The sequence below is a fragment of the Canis aureus genome, chromosome 27 (assembly GCF_053574225.1).
Source record: "Canis aureus isolate CA01 chromosome 27, VMU_Caureus_v.1.0, whole genome shotgun sequence".
Lineage (NCBI taxonomy): Eukaryota > Metazoa > Chordata > Mammalia > Carnivora > Canidae > Canis > Canis aureus.
Window position 1 is genome coordinate 37,594,584 of NC_135637.1, and position 15,870 is coordinate 37,610,453.

The window sequence follows — 15,870 nt, forward strand, 5'->3', positions numbered from 1 at the left end:
CCGGCCGTCCCTTCTCCTGTCCAGCCTCCGGTTATGCAGTCTGGCCGCAGATACCCTAAATGCTTAAGGTGTAATTTTAATATATCTGTTATATCTAATATGTATCTATTAACATAGTTAATATTTCTATTAAAACTGATCTTTCTTTTTTTTAAAAAAAATATTATTTATTCATGATAGAGAGAGAGAGGCAGAGACACAGGCAGAGGGAGAAGCAGGCTCCATGCCGGGAGCCCGAGGCGGGACTCCAGGATCACGCCTGGGCCAAAGGCAGGGGCTAAACCGCTGAGCCACCCAGGGATCCCCCAAAGCTGATATTTCTATCAATATAGCTGGCATTTCTATTCTTTGGGTTTACCTTGATGTGTTCAGCCAGTTTGATGGACATGTAGCAGGTTTCCAGTTCTATTAAGGCGGCTCACGGGATGTTCACAAAGTGTCGTGAAGTGCAAATCTGAAACAAAGGTGTTCTCCTCGAAGTTCCTTTCCTCGTGGAAAGAGTTGATCCTAATATAGAGTAGACCAAGGCCCTCTTGATGATTTTTGTTCAAAGTTTTCTTGGCTAATCTATCTTTTATTGCTGTGTGCTGTAGAGTCAGGTTTCATTAAAAACCATTGGAATACTGATTTGAGTAACATCGAACTGAAGCATTGATTTAGAGAGAAATGACACTGTTACAATAGTGCATCTTTCTATCCAAAAAAAAAAAAAAAAAAAAAATCCCAAAACAGTTCTATATTTATTTAGGAATTTTTATGTCTTTAAGTAAAATTTTGTAGCTTTTGTCTTAAAATCTTACGCATTTCTTATTAGGATTATTACAAAATCTTTTATGATGTCTGTGGAGACTGAATAGTATCACTTTTATTCATGTTTGCTTAGGCATTTCCAGAGAAAACCCCCTAGCTGTTTTTAAATCCACCATGAAAAGTCTGTTTCTTTTGATAGTGGAGTTAAACCCTTTTACGTTTATTGGGGTAAATAGTGTGTTGCTTTTATCTTTTTCATGGATGTCTGTCATTTATTTAACTTTAGGGTTCCACCGCTTTTTTTTCCACTTTCTTCTTTTCTCCAACTTTATCAAGTGTCCCTTTTTCCCTTTCTCATCCTGTATTTATAGGATCTACAGTGCTTTGTCATTCCATGAATGGTTATCTTTTTATCCTTTATCCTATTTCATCTCCCTCCTACTCCTTTCTACCTTATTCTACAAATAATTTTTGAAGGCCTGCTGTATTAGATGTTGTTGGGTAGGTAAAAAAAACCCAAAAAACTGGGTAGTCCTTCCCTTCTCCGCCCAATTTTTTTTTTTCACTTTAAATGACAAAGCTGATCAGTAGTCTTACAAGAAATGAAACAATCCAAGGTTGAACTAATAATTCATTCCTTGCCCTGTCCTCCCTTCCCACTCCCCAGAGGTCACTGATGTTCGTGGTATGGTGAGTGCCCTTCCACACCTTGCTCCAAGCACAGGGTGCCTTCTAAATATATTGTTTTGAAATTTGCTATTTATTTATTTATTTATTTATTTATTTTTTTCGGTTTCAAAGTCATTTTTAATGAGAATATGAAATTTGCTCTTTAAATTGACATTTCTTCAGGGACGCCTGGGTGGCTCAGTCATCTGTTAAGCCTCTGACTCTTGATTTCAGCTCATGTCGTGATCTCGGGGCTCTGAGACTGAGCCCTGTGTTGGGCTCTGCCCTCAGCAGGGAGTTGGCTTGAGATTCTCTCCCTGTGCTCCTCCCAACCCACTTCTGTTTTCTCTGTCTCTCAATAAATAAATGAAGTATTTCTTAAAAATTTGCATTACACTTGTTTCTGGATATCTGTTTTGTTCTATTTATTCTTGTGGCAATGCCATCACTATTTGAGTTCTAGTCACTTTGTGGTTGTAAGTCATTTTCAGGGAGTCTGAGCTGTATGTGTGGGGTGTAAGTGTGAGAAGGCTTTATTGTTCCCCAGAACGGCCCTCAGACTTCCATGCGTGAACTCCACGTCTCTCAACAGAGTGAGGGCCTTAATGGCATCTTGGTCATTTGTTATAACTTTCTAGTCGGACCTTCGGCTGTTGGATTAGTCTCATGTTGGTTTTTAAGGCTTGGTCGTGATTATTTTAGTCTTAATTCAGAGCTCATTTACTCCATCCCTAATGCCAAGGAGGCCCTGTCTGGTACCAAGGGCTGGAGCAGGGTGGATTTTGGGGTCTTATTTTGAATATCCATACCCCATCCTCCTTCAGACTCTATAATCTGTGGGAGTGTTGTTCCTGTGACTGCTCATCTGTGGTAGGAAGGGAGTCTTGGCTTCCCTGCAATTCATTCCTACGGTCTGATGCTTGATGATGAGTCTACATGTAGACGAGGTGGGGCATGTTTTCTTGGACTAGAGGTGGCGATGTCTCTCTGGGCAGCCCCACCAGCAGGGTTTTGCCTCAGCAAAAAGTGGAAAAAAGTGGAAAAATTCTAAAATAGAATTTCCTTTTTATATTGACTGGGTAGTGGGACTCAAGGTAGTAAGTGACTTCTTATTCAGTGATTTCTCAGAGCTCTCTCAGGGCAGTTGGCGAGGTCCTTTCCTGGTGGCCTCTTGAACTTCAAATGTAGCATCATTAGTGCTTTTGTCCCCAGCCTCAGAGAGACCCGGGGCAATAGGGAGACTTGTTGTTGCAGTTTCATCCCCGGAAGGCAAGAATTTCCTTCCCGTGCCTTTATGAATATGTCCCGATTTAATACTAACCATGTGCCCATCAGGAAGGCTTCCTTGTTGGCTTCCCCCTGCCCTATGTTAGCCTCCTGTCTTAGCAATAAGCTGGAAATAGAGGTGCTTGTTTTATGTTTTGGGAACTGAAAATAGCCTGGCTTGGGAGAGGAAAGGCTCCGTGGTGGGGAATTTGGAGAGATAAAGCTGGAAATGCGGACTGGGGACAGAATGTGGCTGGCCTCGGATGTGAACATTTATTGAAAGAAGTCCTAGTTCATCGGAAATATAGAATCTACCTTTTAAAACCTGACTGGGTACACTGAGTTGACAAAATTACCTATCTGGATTGGGAGGAAGAAAACATTTGCAGGACTTGGGAGAATGTTGTTTGAAAGGCTTTTAATCTTAACAGGAGCGATCTCCTTAAGTAGACACTTAGCACTTCAGTAAACCGGGCGGTAAAACTACGTAATCTCAGAATTTATCGTGTACTATGGAATAAAATGATAAATACTGCTCACCATGCACACCTTCCGTCTCCTTCCTACGACTGCTAGGATCTCTCATTATCTTTGATGGAAAAATGAGACCCTATTCTTTTTTTGCTAAAAGAAGTTTAACTCCTTCGTTTTTCTTTGACATTTGGTGAAAAGATTTTGATTAAAAGCACAGGAAACAAAGGTCCTTTATTCATCAGGTAACATGCTTCATTGCTTTTTCCAGCAGACCATCTCCACAGGAGGGGAGATAATTCAGTTTCTAAACATCCTTGCATATTAGCTGCTCTATTGCTGCCTGCACACTTATGAGCTGAGATCTCAATTTTTAGAAAAAAAAAACTATTACTATTAAATTCCTTTTATTTGTTATGTCTTGATCTTCACCTTTTATATCTACCACGTCTACTTGTCTTTCTTTTTTTTTTTTTTTTGGCTGGTATCATAAATTTTTTTTTTTATTGGTGTTCAGTTTGTCAACATACAGAATAACACCCAGTGCTCATCCCGTCAAGTGCCCCCCCCCTCAGTGCCCGCCACCCAGTCACCCCTACCCCACCCCCGCCACCTTGTCTTTCTTTATCATTATTTACAAATAATAATGAGAGTGGGGGTTGGTTCTTACTCCCCAAGAGGCAACCCAAGCTAATCTTTGCTGTCCTGCAGATACCCAGCAGTCAGCAGAAACAGGAGAGGCCTACACCCACCTTGGAGTGTTGGCACCACTCTTTGTTATGCTGAATGCCCACTCCCAGCCCTGGCGGGACAGAGTGGGCTTCCCTACTTCTGTACGTGTCCCTCTGGGGACTGACTTCTTGTGTTGGAGAGAACAGTAAGAGGGGATCTAGGAGATGATGATAACGGTAGGAAAGCAGTTGGTACTACCTACATCAATCACTTGACCTTCATTGTTTCATTTATTCTTCACAGGTGCCTCATGCATTCATTATCCCCATTTTACAGTAGAGGAAAGTGAGGCTCCAAAAGGTTAAGTTAACCTGCGTGTCTGAGGTCACGGAGCTGTTGGGTGGCGATCTGGAATCCAGTCTTCCCCAGGCTCCCGTGACGGAAACCACGTACCTTTTTGCACCTTTACCCACCACCACTGTGTGTGATCTCCTCATGCTTGATATAAATGTGTCAGTGGTGTTAATATTTCGGTCCTTTGTTCTTGTACACATGCCGTTGGTAGCTGTGTAATGTCAGAGACAAGCCCCCTAGGTTGCCACTTGAACGCAAGAAAAGATCCCTTCCTAAATCTGCCTTACTGGCTGTGCACATCCATCAGGACCCGGAGCTCTACTTTCCACGTAGAGTTCTTTGAAAACAGAAGGACTTTAAGGAGAAATGTCACAACTAGATACGGGGTGAGATGAAAGAGTGGAGAGCTGGAATTTATTGAACTGTGTCATTATCACCGAGTCGGTCACCAGGTGACTTGAATTAAACTTTTTCCCTTCTGGGCTGGCAAAGGCATCTGGAAGAGAGAAGTAATTTGAGAGCTGAGATTTTTAGCTTTCTAGCAGAAATCTCTGAACCTTCAGATAAAATGTGCTACAGACGAAGAAGGTATTCCAGCCATCAACTACTACTTTGGAAGTAGGTTAAGACTGTAAGAGAGGAAGGGAAAGATTGAAATGAAGGACTACCAGCATTCTGCATGGATACACTGTCTGCTGAGCGTGTTTTTCTTTTTCACGAATGGATCTCGTTTAAGTAGTTTCTTATTCGTTGTACCAGATTTGCAAGACATGGCTCTATGCTGACCAGACATTTGGATCCTCTGTCATTCTTCCAAAACGCTGTGTCCAGAGTCTGACATTTGCTCATTTCGACTTGAATGTTTGCTTCTAGAAACCATGAGCGACATCATCTAAAAAGCCATTTTGTGTTTACCAGCATCGAAGTCTCTGTTGGTTTGAGAAGCTATTTAAATGTTGGCCTCTCCTAAAACTTCTCCCATGACAAAATAGCCAAGGAAAACCGCTCTAGCCAAAGCAGTTTCTTTCCATTTCTGTGAGTCGTTAGTTTTTTTTCTTTTGCATCTTATGGTCTTATTTGCCATAGGCCAATGAGATGGTGAGATTGTATTTCAAGAAGGGAAATTAAAATACAGTTTTTTATCTGTTAAAAAGTGGTAGTTGTAGTCTTTTATTTAGATGTTAAAATAAGATTTATCATCACACAGATATTTACTGAACTTTGACTATGTGCCAGTATCTGGACGCTTCGATTATAGCCGTGAACCGAACAATAAAAGCCTCCAGGAGCTCTTCTTCCAGTAGAAGGAGACATAATACCTATAATATCCTAGTCCAGGGGGAGGAGAAGAAATAAAGAAATGTCTAGGAGAGACAATAATAAGTTCTGGGAAAGAAAATGAAGCGGGATGGGGAGAATAAAAAATGACAAGGGGAACTACTGTATGCGATGTGAGCAGCTCTGGGATAGTGTGAGTTTTGAGCAGCAGAGACCTGAAGGTAGTGGAATTGTGAGCCACGGAGCATCTGGAGGGATATCCAAGCAGAAGTGGCCGCGTGTAGAAGAGCCCAAAGGATGAGCAGTTTCTCAAGGAAGCCAGCGTGGCTGGCGTACAGTCTCAAGGAGGGGCCGTGGTGGAAGGCGAGGGCGGAGAGGAAGCAAGGCCTAGCGAAGGAGGGCTTTGTGCTACGATAAAGACGTTGGCTTTTACTCTACGAGAGACAGAAAGCCATTGAAGGAACGGCGCGATCTGACTCAGATCAAGGAGATCTAATCTAGGATCAAGGATCTGACTTAGATCAAGGACACTATACCAGGATCGCTGGTGTGTCAGACTGGTTACCGTCCAGACGTACAAGAATCCTTACTTTTTGCATCAGTTCTGCTCCTGATATCAGATCTCAAGGGTTCAGAGAGTTAGGGAGAAGAATCACACATTCACGAATGGTGCCAAGAAAGTGTCTGAAGAAAGAGGAAGTGGTCAGCTGTGCCAAATAGTGTCCACACTTTCGTTTAGGGATTGGCCATTGGAGTTAGGAATATGGCAGGCATGGGTGACACTGACAGCAGTTTACGGGGGGCCCTGGGGATGAAAAACAGATCCAAGAAGGCTTGAGAAAAACAGGAAGAGAAGGCATTGAAATCCTGGGTTTAGACCAGTGTTTGTCAAACTTGTTTTCATTATTTTATTATTACCTCCCTTAAGGAGCTTCTTTAGACATTTTTTTTTTAGACATTTTTTTTAATTGTTCTTCCCTCCCCCCGATGAGATTCTGGTATCACTGATATGGTTTATATTTGTTACATTTTATATATATATATTTGATAATATATATTTGATAATATATATATTTGATAATATATATATGTATTTGCTTTATGCATAAAAAGAATAAGAATTTTTCACCCTGTAAGAGCCAGTTTTTCCCAGTTTTGAGGGGAATATCACTTGTACTGGGAATGGAATGGTTTCAGGAGTTCTTTAGAGGATGTTTCTACTGGGGGGGGCGGGTGTAGGCAAGGAATCGGGCCAGAGGCTACAGAAGGAGATTGGGTTGTGTCTTGTCTTGTGTTTTTAATATAGCACGTGTGTGTGCTGATGGAAGAGTCTAGAGGAAGGAGGGACCTGAGGCAGACCAAGGTCAGGCATTTCCGTAACACGGGGTCTGGAGTCGGAGGGGAGGAGGTGGAGGACGGGGCCTCTGAGGACGGCCGGCCGGTCCCCGACTGAACGGGGCGGAGGCAGAGCAGGGGGCACAGGTGGAGCTAGGGTGGCGTCTTCACAGGGAGGCCCATGGGTGTCCTCTGGTTGATGCGTTTTCACATTAAAACCAGAAGCAAGGTCATCGGCTGGGATGGAGGACGGGCGGCGATTTTGAAGGTTTGGCGGGGAGGGGAGGTATAGCGCCGTGATCGGGGAGCGAACCGAGAGGAGCGTAGTAGGCCAGCTAAGCGGCGCGCAGGACCACTCGAGTTAGTGGTTCCCAGCTGGAGATGAGACCGGTCACACTTAGAGATTTTTAAGTATTGGAGTCAGCGGATCAAGGAGCAAAGTGAGTTCGTGGTGAGGTCATGCTGCCTAAGATTCTGTTCCAGTTACCACTTTTGCTGGTCTTTAAAGATACTTGTTTAGAGCACGAGTGAGGGGAAGGGCAGGGGCAGAGGGAGAGGAAGGCTCCGCAGCCGACTCTCTGCGGGGCACCGAGCCTGCCGCGGGCTCCGTCCCGCAGCCCTGACATCAGGACCTGGGCTGAAATCCGAGTCGACCGAGCCCCCCGGGCGCCCTGTCCACTTAGATGTTTTTAATTGGGATATTTTATGCTTGATTTCGTTAGAATTAGGGACTTCCGGTGAGAACATAGGGTCCCACGCCCTCGTTCAGCTCTTCTGGTCAAAGTAACTAGAATCAACAAGGCGCTTTGGTGCCTTCGCTTTGGTTGATGCTGCTGCCAAGTATGGGAAGAGGGGGTACAGGGGATGGATAGTTTTGAATCTTTTCCTATGGATGTTATTTTCATTAAAAGGGAGAGTAGAAGTGCACGGGGGTTGGAGGATGCGCTGGTCATTGTCTAGAAATATCTGAAGTTCTGAACTGTGCGCTGCATTCCTCCGTTTACTCATCCCACGGGGATTTTTCTCAGCCTCTCCTCCCTTATCAGGCACAAAAGGACAAAACGGGATCTGGCATGACCCCTACCCCGACGTGCCTTACGGGCGTCTGGACGTCGCACTGCCTTTGGAAGAAGCGTGCATCCTTTTCTTTAGAGGATGTGACGAGAGAGCGGGGCTGATCCATTCAGGGGGCGCGGTTCCTGCGCAGCCTGCTCTGGTAAACAGAGAATACGAAATGTGTAAAATAGCAAAATTCGAGCACACATTAGTGAATTCAATCCATCATGTCTGGCATCCTCCTGGTGGATCCTCTGCCCTCCCTACAGGCAACAATATGCTCCCAGGGAGAGCTCTGCGTGAATGCACCGGCGTGTTCCGCTGACTCCTAAGCAGAGATTGTTAATTCGTAAAGAATTACTAATTCTTAATTTTGGTGCAAGTCTCTTTCTCAAGGCCAGTTGGTGCTTCGGAGCGGGAATAGCTCGTGAACCCGGCCTGTGACTCATCCTGCCTCCGGGCCCGCGCCTGCAGGCCCCACGGATGAACAGCAGGTGACGGTGTTTGCACGCTGTTCAGAAGGCCGGTGCCGCGGGCCTCACACCATCCGCAGCCCTTCCCTGCCAGGATTGCACGCGCGTCCCGGGATTATATTTCTCTTTTATATTGCCATGTGTCATGCTTTGTTTGCCAAACAGAATATGGAAAATGAAGAGGCATTTTCCTGCACGGCTCGTAGTAGATAAACTGTCAGAATGAACTCCGTTGCTGAAGAAAAGCACAGACGCGGGTGGCCCCTGGATGTGGCTGCGGGGACGTCGGCGCCGGCTGGGGGGAATTTTGCTTGGGCCAAAGGGATGTCTTTCTTTGAAAATTCTCCCCGACCACGGCTCTCTGCGTTTTCCTAATGCTTCCCTCCACCCCGCAAAGAGCAAGCTCTCAGGTCGCTGAGGCTCCCCTGCTGGACGTGGGGCTGCACAGATCCAACGGGGCCGGGGGTTTATTTTGCCATGAATTTTAAGCGAGAGATGTGATTTGAATAAAAAGAAATGAAGCTGGGAGCACCTGGCTGGCTCAGTCTGCGGAGTGGGCGACTCTTGATCTTGGGGTTGTGGGTTTGAGCCCCATGTTGGGCACAGGAAAGAAAACTAAGGTTTAGATTCACTTTTACGACATTTGTGGAGAATTTTTTTTTCCATATGCCACACACAGCAGTGTGGGTCTAAGCCGTCCCCCAAATACGGAGGTGTGTGTGTCTACACGGGTGGATCCTCTTCATTGCTCGCTGCGTCTTAGGGGGATGCTGGTGACTGAGGTGACGCTGTAGTGGTGGAAAGCGCTCTGGACACAGTCCTCGTCAGAGATGGACGAAGGTCAGGGCCGTCCGTGCCTGCTGCTCCTCGAGCACGGTCGCGAGCCCTCCACCACTTGCATTTACTCTTCGGCACGAGGACTCCGCTTGGAGAGGAGCTGCTTCCTCGGCCACGTTGCCACCTGCATTCCATCATGACCCACGCGTACCCACTGAGCTGCGTCCTCGGCCACGTCACAGCTGCACCATCATGACCCACGTGTACCCACTGAGCTGCGTCCTCGGCCACGTCACAGCTGCACCATCATGACCCACGTGTACCCACTGAGCTGCGTCCTCGGCCACGTCACAGCTGCACCATCATGACCCACGTGTACCCACTGAGCTGCATCCTCGGCCACATCACAGCTGCACCATCATGACCCATGTATACCCACTGAGCACTCACTGTGTTCCAGGGACTGTCCCGGACTCGGAGTTCACGGGGCAGGGAGCCCCAGGCCCGGCTCCTCGGGAGCTCGTGCTGGGAAGACTGTCGGATTCTCATCCCCACCTCCTGACATGGTTTGTTTTGTGTGCATTTGGGCTCAGGGCAACGTCCGGTCCTTCCTTCCTCGTCTTGGCCCTGCGGCTGGTTAGCTGTGGGACCGCGGGCACACGCCTGAACCTCTTGGACTCCCTGATGTCTCTTCTGTACAACTGAGACGACACTTCCCACCCCGTCAGGGCATCCGTTCGGGAAGAGTAGACCAGATAACGTATCCGAGCACCTCGTTGGCCGCTGGCACGTGCTCGGGGGCCGACGGGAGAAGCTACGGCTGCTGCCTTTCACCTTGCGCAGGTCACCTGGCCAGCGCCGACTGCGCGGAGGGCTTAGTTCACGTTCATTCCCTTGCCGCTCATCCATCCTTCAGGCACGTGGCTGCTTGGGGACTGAGAAGCACCGCGACCAGCAGGAGCCCCGAGTCCTGAGCACCGTTGACCGGCTACGGGTTTCACGTGTCTGCAGTCCTCGGAGCAACCCAGTACTGACTACCCTCCGCGGACCGGGGAAGACCCGGGAGGTAAGGACCAGTGCCTACAGCTGCAGCATCACCTACGAAGGACCAAAATACCCACTCTAAAGCCTGTCGCCTTTTTTATCCACAGTTTCCAAGGTCCCTTTTAATTCTAAATGCTCTAAAATTCTTTCTTTTTTGAAAAACGAGTTATGTGATCGCAAGCAGTAGGATTTCATTTGCGCACAGGCTCCCACGCTCAAAATCCGGATGCCTGATGATGTCATTAAGAAGCTAAGATGGAGAGACCTGCGTTTTCATAAATAAGCGTGACGAGTAGTCCACGGACAGGCCCGCGTTCCCCGAATAGTTCTCGGCGCTCGCCATCTGCATCAGCTGATTTTTCCGCACCAACTGGAAGTCGCATTATTCTTAAAGGGGGCGCGAGAGGAGAGGGAGTGCTTTTCTTCTTTAGATTCCTGGAAATATTTAAGCATTTTTAAAAAAGATTTATTTATTTATTTATTTTTATTTATGATAGACACAGAGAGAGAAAGAGGCAGAGACACAGGAGGAGGGAGAAGCAGGCTCCATGCCGGGAGCCCGACGTGGGACTCGATCCCGGGACCCCAGGATCGCGCCCTGGGCCAAAGGCAGGTGCCAAACCGCTGAGCCACCCAGGGATCCCCAATATTTAAGCATTTTTGGTGCAAGTTTGTCACTTTGATTTTTTTTTTTTATAAAGATTTATTTCTTTATCTCCTTATTTGAGAGACCGCGAGAGAGATCACAGAGGCACAGGGAAAAGCAGACTCTCCCCTGAGCAGGGAGCCCGATGCAGGACTCGATCCCAGGACCCCAGGATCACGGCCTGAGTTGGAGGCAGACGCTTCACCGGCTGAGCCACCCGGGCGCCCCTGTCACTTTGGTTTTTAATAAAAGGGTTGTTTTGATATCTTTTTTTTTTAATTTTTTTTTAAATTTTTACTTATTTATGATAGTTACAGAGAGAGAGAGAGGCAGAGACACAGGCAGAGAGAGGGAGAAGCAGGCTCCATGCACCAGGAGCCCGACGTGGGACTCGATCCTGGGTCTCCGGGATCACGCCCTGGGCCAAAGGCAGGCGCCAAACCGCTGCGCCACCCAGGGATCCTGTTTTGATATCTTGACTTCTCTTGGTGAGCTTTGAGACTCTGCGTTGGCTTTGGTGGAGAAGTTCTCTGTTCACCTTGTGTTCCTCAGTCCCCAGGGTAGCTGAGGACGTGAGCCACAAAGAGATGAAGCACTTACGGAGACGGACGGCTGACCCCAGGGGCCTGGTTGCTCAGCCACTGCCTTTTGAGTTCAGCGTGGCAAGAGTTCCCGATTTGAGGAGGAGGAGCTTGTGGGTGTGCGTCCTCTGCAGAGAAACCGAACAGACTATTGCAGTAGAATAATTAGGGCTCTCTGTAGAGTTCTCTGGCTCAGCTTCTCTATGGTGACCTGGGGCACGTGCCAGTCTATCTGGACCTCACGTTCTTCCTCCGTAAAATGAGACCATTGACTCCCAGGTCTCCGGTGATCCTTCTCTGTGTAAAACGTAGTCTGCAATCCAATCTGAAGTGAATCCGCAAAAAGGCAGTCGTGTGTGTGTGTGTGTGTAACCACTGCTGGAAACGCGAGTTCCTTGAATGTGGCTTGATAGGACGGAGGTGTCGGAAAGTGGGTTTATCAAATGTTCAAGCGGGCGAGGGAGAGGGAAATATTTCATCGTTGTTGACAAACACCTTGGTTAGCAAGCTTGCACCTCTCTTGAATACATTAGGTTTTGGGGGGAGGAAAGAACAAGACTGCTCATTTTCAAACCAAGATGCAAAAAAAAAAAAAAAAAAAAAAATGAGGGCACCTGGCGGTTTGGTTGATGAAGCGTCTGACTCTTGATTTTGGCTCATGTCAGGATCGTAAGGTGGAGCCCAGGTCGCGCTGTGCACCGGGCGCGGAGCCTGCTTGAGGGTCTCTCCCTGTACCCCTCCCCATCCCTGCTCTCTCTGTCCGAAGAAATAAAAGATGGTTAACTTCTTTCTTTCTTTTTTTTTTAAAGATTTATTTATTTATTTATTCATTCATTCATTTATTTATTTATGAGAGAGAGAGAGAGAGAGAGGCAGAGACACAGGAGGAGGGAGAAGCAGGCTCCACGCCAGAAGCCCAACGTGGGACTCGATCCTGGGACTCCAGGATTGTGCCCTGGGCCAAAGGCAGACGCCAAACCGCTGAGCCACCCAGGGATCCCCAACTTCTTTCTTTTATCCACTAAGCTCGAGTTCCTGGAGTCTTACTCTAGCTCTCCCACCTTCTGCTATTCCACTGCCCCAAATAATATTTGTGGAATGAGTGGATTATGGATTGAGTGACGAGATGCCCCGCGTACCGGATTACACGCCGCGGACGGCTGTGGGAGAGAGAGCCAGGCTTCCTCACCTTGGCCTCCACTGTCCCACCACCTACTAAGGTACAGGTGGTCTGTTGAGCAAAGACAAATCAGTTACCAAAAAGGAAAAGGATTTTCCTCTCAGCCTGCTCCCTCACTGACCTGTCATTAAAGAAAAGCAAGTGGCTGTATTTTTGATGGGGAGCTGAATGATTTTTTTTTGGGGGGGGGCGGTTTACAAACACAATAAATAAGCTTTATTTCTATAAAGCAGGTCTACTTGTACAATAGAGCCTCTGAATGGAAGATAGCAGGAATTTGGGAAGATTTTTCCATTTACCAAAAAATAATCTAAAGCAATGATTAAACATAGCAACCGGGGCACCTGGGTGGCTCAAGGGTTGAGCATCTGCGTTCGGCTTAGGTCATGACCCCGGGGTCCCAGGATCGAGTCCACATCGGGCTCTCTGCATGGAGCCTGCTTCTCCCTCTGCCTGTGTCTCTGCCTCTCTCTGGGTCTCTCATGAATAAATACATAAAATATTAAAAAAATATATAGCAACAACTGAAAGACACGGACGTTTGTGGATTGTGTGTGGCTGAGTGGGTAGGTGGGTAGGAGTGGGTGTGAGCGCGGATAGGACACTGGAGGAGGAGTGGAATTTCAAGACACGGGTGTTTGTGTCTATTCTGAAGCACCTCAACAGTGAGTCGCATAGTAGAGAGTTTCAATATTAGTTGTTTCAAATCTGATAATGTTTTATACGTGGAGAAGTCCAAAAACGGGTTTTTAGCTTGTGAGTATACCAGAAAAAAAGAAAAAGGGATCAAAGTAGTTCTTTTTCTGGGCCTCGATGTCTAAGGTTCTTTTTAAATGATTTTTTTTAAGATTTTATTTACTTATTCATGATAGACACAGAGAGAGAGAGAAAGAGAGAGAGGCAGAGACACAGGCAGAGGGAGAAGCAGGCTCCATGCACCGGGAGCCCGACGTGGGACTCGATCCCCGGACTCCAGGATCACGCCCTGGGCCAAAGGCAGGCGCTGAAGCACTGAGCCACCCGGGGATCCCCTATGACTAAGGTTCTTGATGCAGGAAACGTTCGCTGATTTTGCAAAGCGACCGGTCCATGGGACCCACACTGGCTGCCCCAGGGGGTCCCCGCCGAGGCCTTCCTCCCACCCCGCCCTTCCCTGCGCTCTCGCTCCCTTCCCTTTATCTTCTGAAATGAAAATATTTTTTTCCTTTCCTCCTTCGGAGCTCGTATTATGGAACCAATGTCAAATCACGAGCAAACTGGATACGTCTCCAATTTATATTTACAGGTATCGGGCAGTGTTTTCTGCTTTGCCATCCTCGGGGCCAAGTTTCAGGGGTGGGGCGGCGGGAGGGCAGTGGGTGTGGAAGGAGACCCCCGTGGCCCGGGGGCCCGTGTGCGTGTGAGTGTGGCCCGGGCCCCGCGGCTGGTTCCCAGCCGGCCTGTGTCCGCATGGCCGTGCTCGCTGGCGGCCCGTGATGCAGGCGGCCCCGGAGCAGGCCCGGCTTCCTGGCAGGCTCGGGTCTGCACGTCGTGGGGTGTGTGTTCCTAGTGGCCGTGGCGGGGAGGCTCAGCGGCCCATGATGCTGGCGGCCCGTGATGCAGGCGGCCCCGGAGCAGCCCTGGCTTCCTGGCAGGCTCGGGTCTGCACGTGGGGGAGGGGGTGCTCTTGTAGCCGCGGTGGGGGAGGCTCGGTGGCCCATGATGCTGGCAGCCCTGGAGCAGGCCCGGCTTCCTGGCAGGCTCGGGCCTGCACGTCGGGGAGGAGTCGCTCCCACCCGGCCGGAGGAGGCGGCTGCCGGTGTCACTGCTGCAGGAGGAGAGAAGGTGCGGTCGGCCTGCGTCGCGAGAGGGCAGCCTGCCTGCGCTCCGACGATGCCCAGGCAGGCCACCTGCGCCTCCGGCCACTGCACCTTGCGTCCCAGACACGCGTCTCACTCCTGTAGCCCAGGCGGCGGCGCCGGTAGAGGGGCCTTTGCGGACACGGCCGAGGCTGGAGGGGCGGCGGGCGTCCGGACCGTGCGGGCCCCACAAGGCCCAGAGGTGGAGGAGAAGGGATGCGGGGCCGGTGCAGGGCCTCCTGCCCAGGGGGAGGTGCATGGGTCCGAGCCCCCTGAGGCCCCCACACGGCCTCGGGATGCCAGGGCGTCAGCCCCCTGGACCCGTCTCCGATGTATGGGGCCCTGCCCGTGGCCCTGGGAGCCCCCCTGCCCATGGTGACCTGTCACAGCCCTCGAGGCAACTCCTATTCCCGGGAATCACTTCCACTGGGAACGGTGGCTTTCGGGAAGCTCGCTCCCGCATCTGAGAGCGCGGAGCGGTGGGGACAGGACGGCGGCCCAGGACTCCGAGGCGCCTGTAGGCTCCCGCCACCTGCTGTCCGGGCGGCCCGGGAGGACCTCTGCCACCTCACGGGCCTGCGAAGCCGGGTCCCGATCCGCTGCCCGGTCTAAGGAGCTTCGGAGCAACTTACGTGCCGTGACCTACGAGTTTACCTGGGCCTTCTGATGAGGCCGTGCCTTGATTTCGTTTTGCTTTGTTTTACGGTGGAAGGGCCGGCGCCTCCACGGAGGGCTGCTCGGGGCCTTCCCGTTACTGCGAAAGCCAAAATTGCCTGAAAGTCTCAAAACGCTGGTAGTTTGGAAGTATATGCACTTCCACCGAGATAAAAATCTATCTTATCTGCAATTAATTTCACTTAGCATGTTGCAGGGATATGTCCGTCAGGACGCTTTGAAAGACCCCACTAATTATTTGAAGAGAAATGTGCCTTCCCAATGCATGAGGTTCCAGGAAGCCCACCAGAGCTGCCACGCAGATGCCAGGCAAGCGCCTTCCCGTCTGCTTCCTCCCGGAGCTCAGTGACCTGGGGTTTGGAATGTGCCCTTCATGCTGGGCGCCCTCACACGTCCACGTGACAGGGGAAGACAATTTTTTAAAAAAGATTTATTTATTTATTTATCTATTCATTCATTCATTCATTCATTCATTCATTTTGAGAGACAGAGAGAGAGAGAGAGGCAGAGACACAGGCAGAGGGAGAAGCAGGCCCCATGCAGGGAGCCCGACGTGGGACTCGATCCCGGGACCCTGGGGTCACACCCTGGGCCGAAGGCAGACACTCAACCGCTGAGCCCCCCAGGGATCCCCAAGACGGAAGACTTGAACTAAAGACATCATGTTGCTGAAGATTGTCTCTTCTGATGCCCCATTTAGGACCATTGCTTCCGAATAATGAAGTGAAAAAGCCACCGCTCACCTGTCCTCGGCCCTTCCTCCCTGGAGCCCCCCTGCGGGCACACACACAGCGGTTTAGTGCAG

At 49.3% G+C, this 15,870-nt stretch overlaps 1 protein-coding gene across 11 annotated transcripts in view; it reads left to right on the forward strand.

Moving 5' to 3' along the window:
• The window catches only part of RNLS (renalase, FAD dependent amine oxidase), a 277,156-nt gene that overhangs the window by 14,809 nt on the left and 246,477 nt on the right, over positions 1 to 15,870 (forward strand). Inside the window, exon 5 of one of the 11 annotated variants that reach the window (XM_077874845.1) lies at positions 7,824 to 8,868. The exons of the other annotated variants lie outside the window; for them this stretch is intronic. Coding sequence (XP_077730971.1) covers positions 7,824 to 8,176 — 353 coding nt within the window. The 3' untranslated portion in view covers positions 8,177 to 8,868. Of the gene's footprint in view, positions 1 to 7,823; positions 8,869 to 15,870 lie in introns of those variants that run through there. 11 annotated transcript variants of the gene reach the window in all.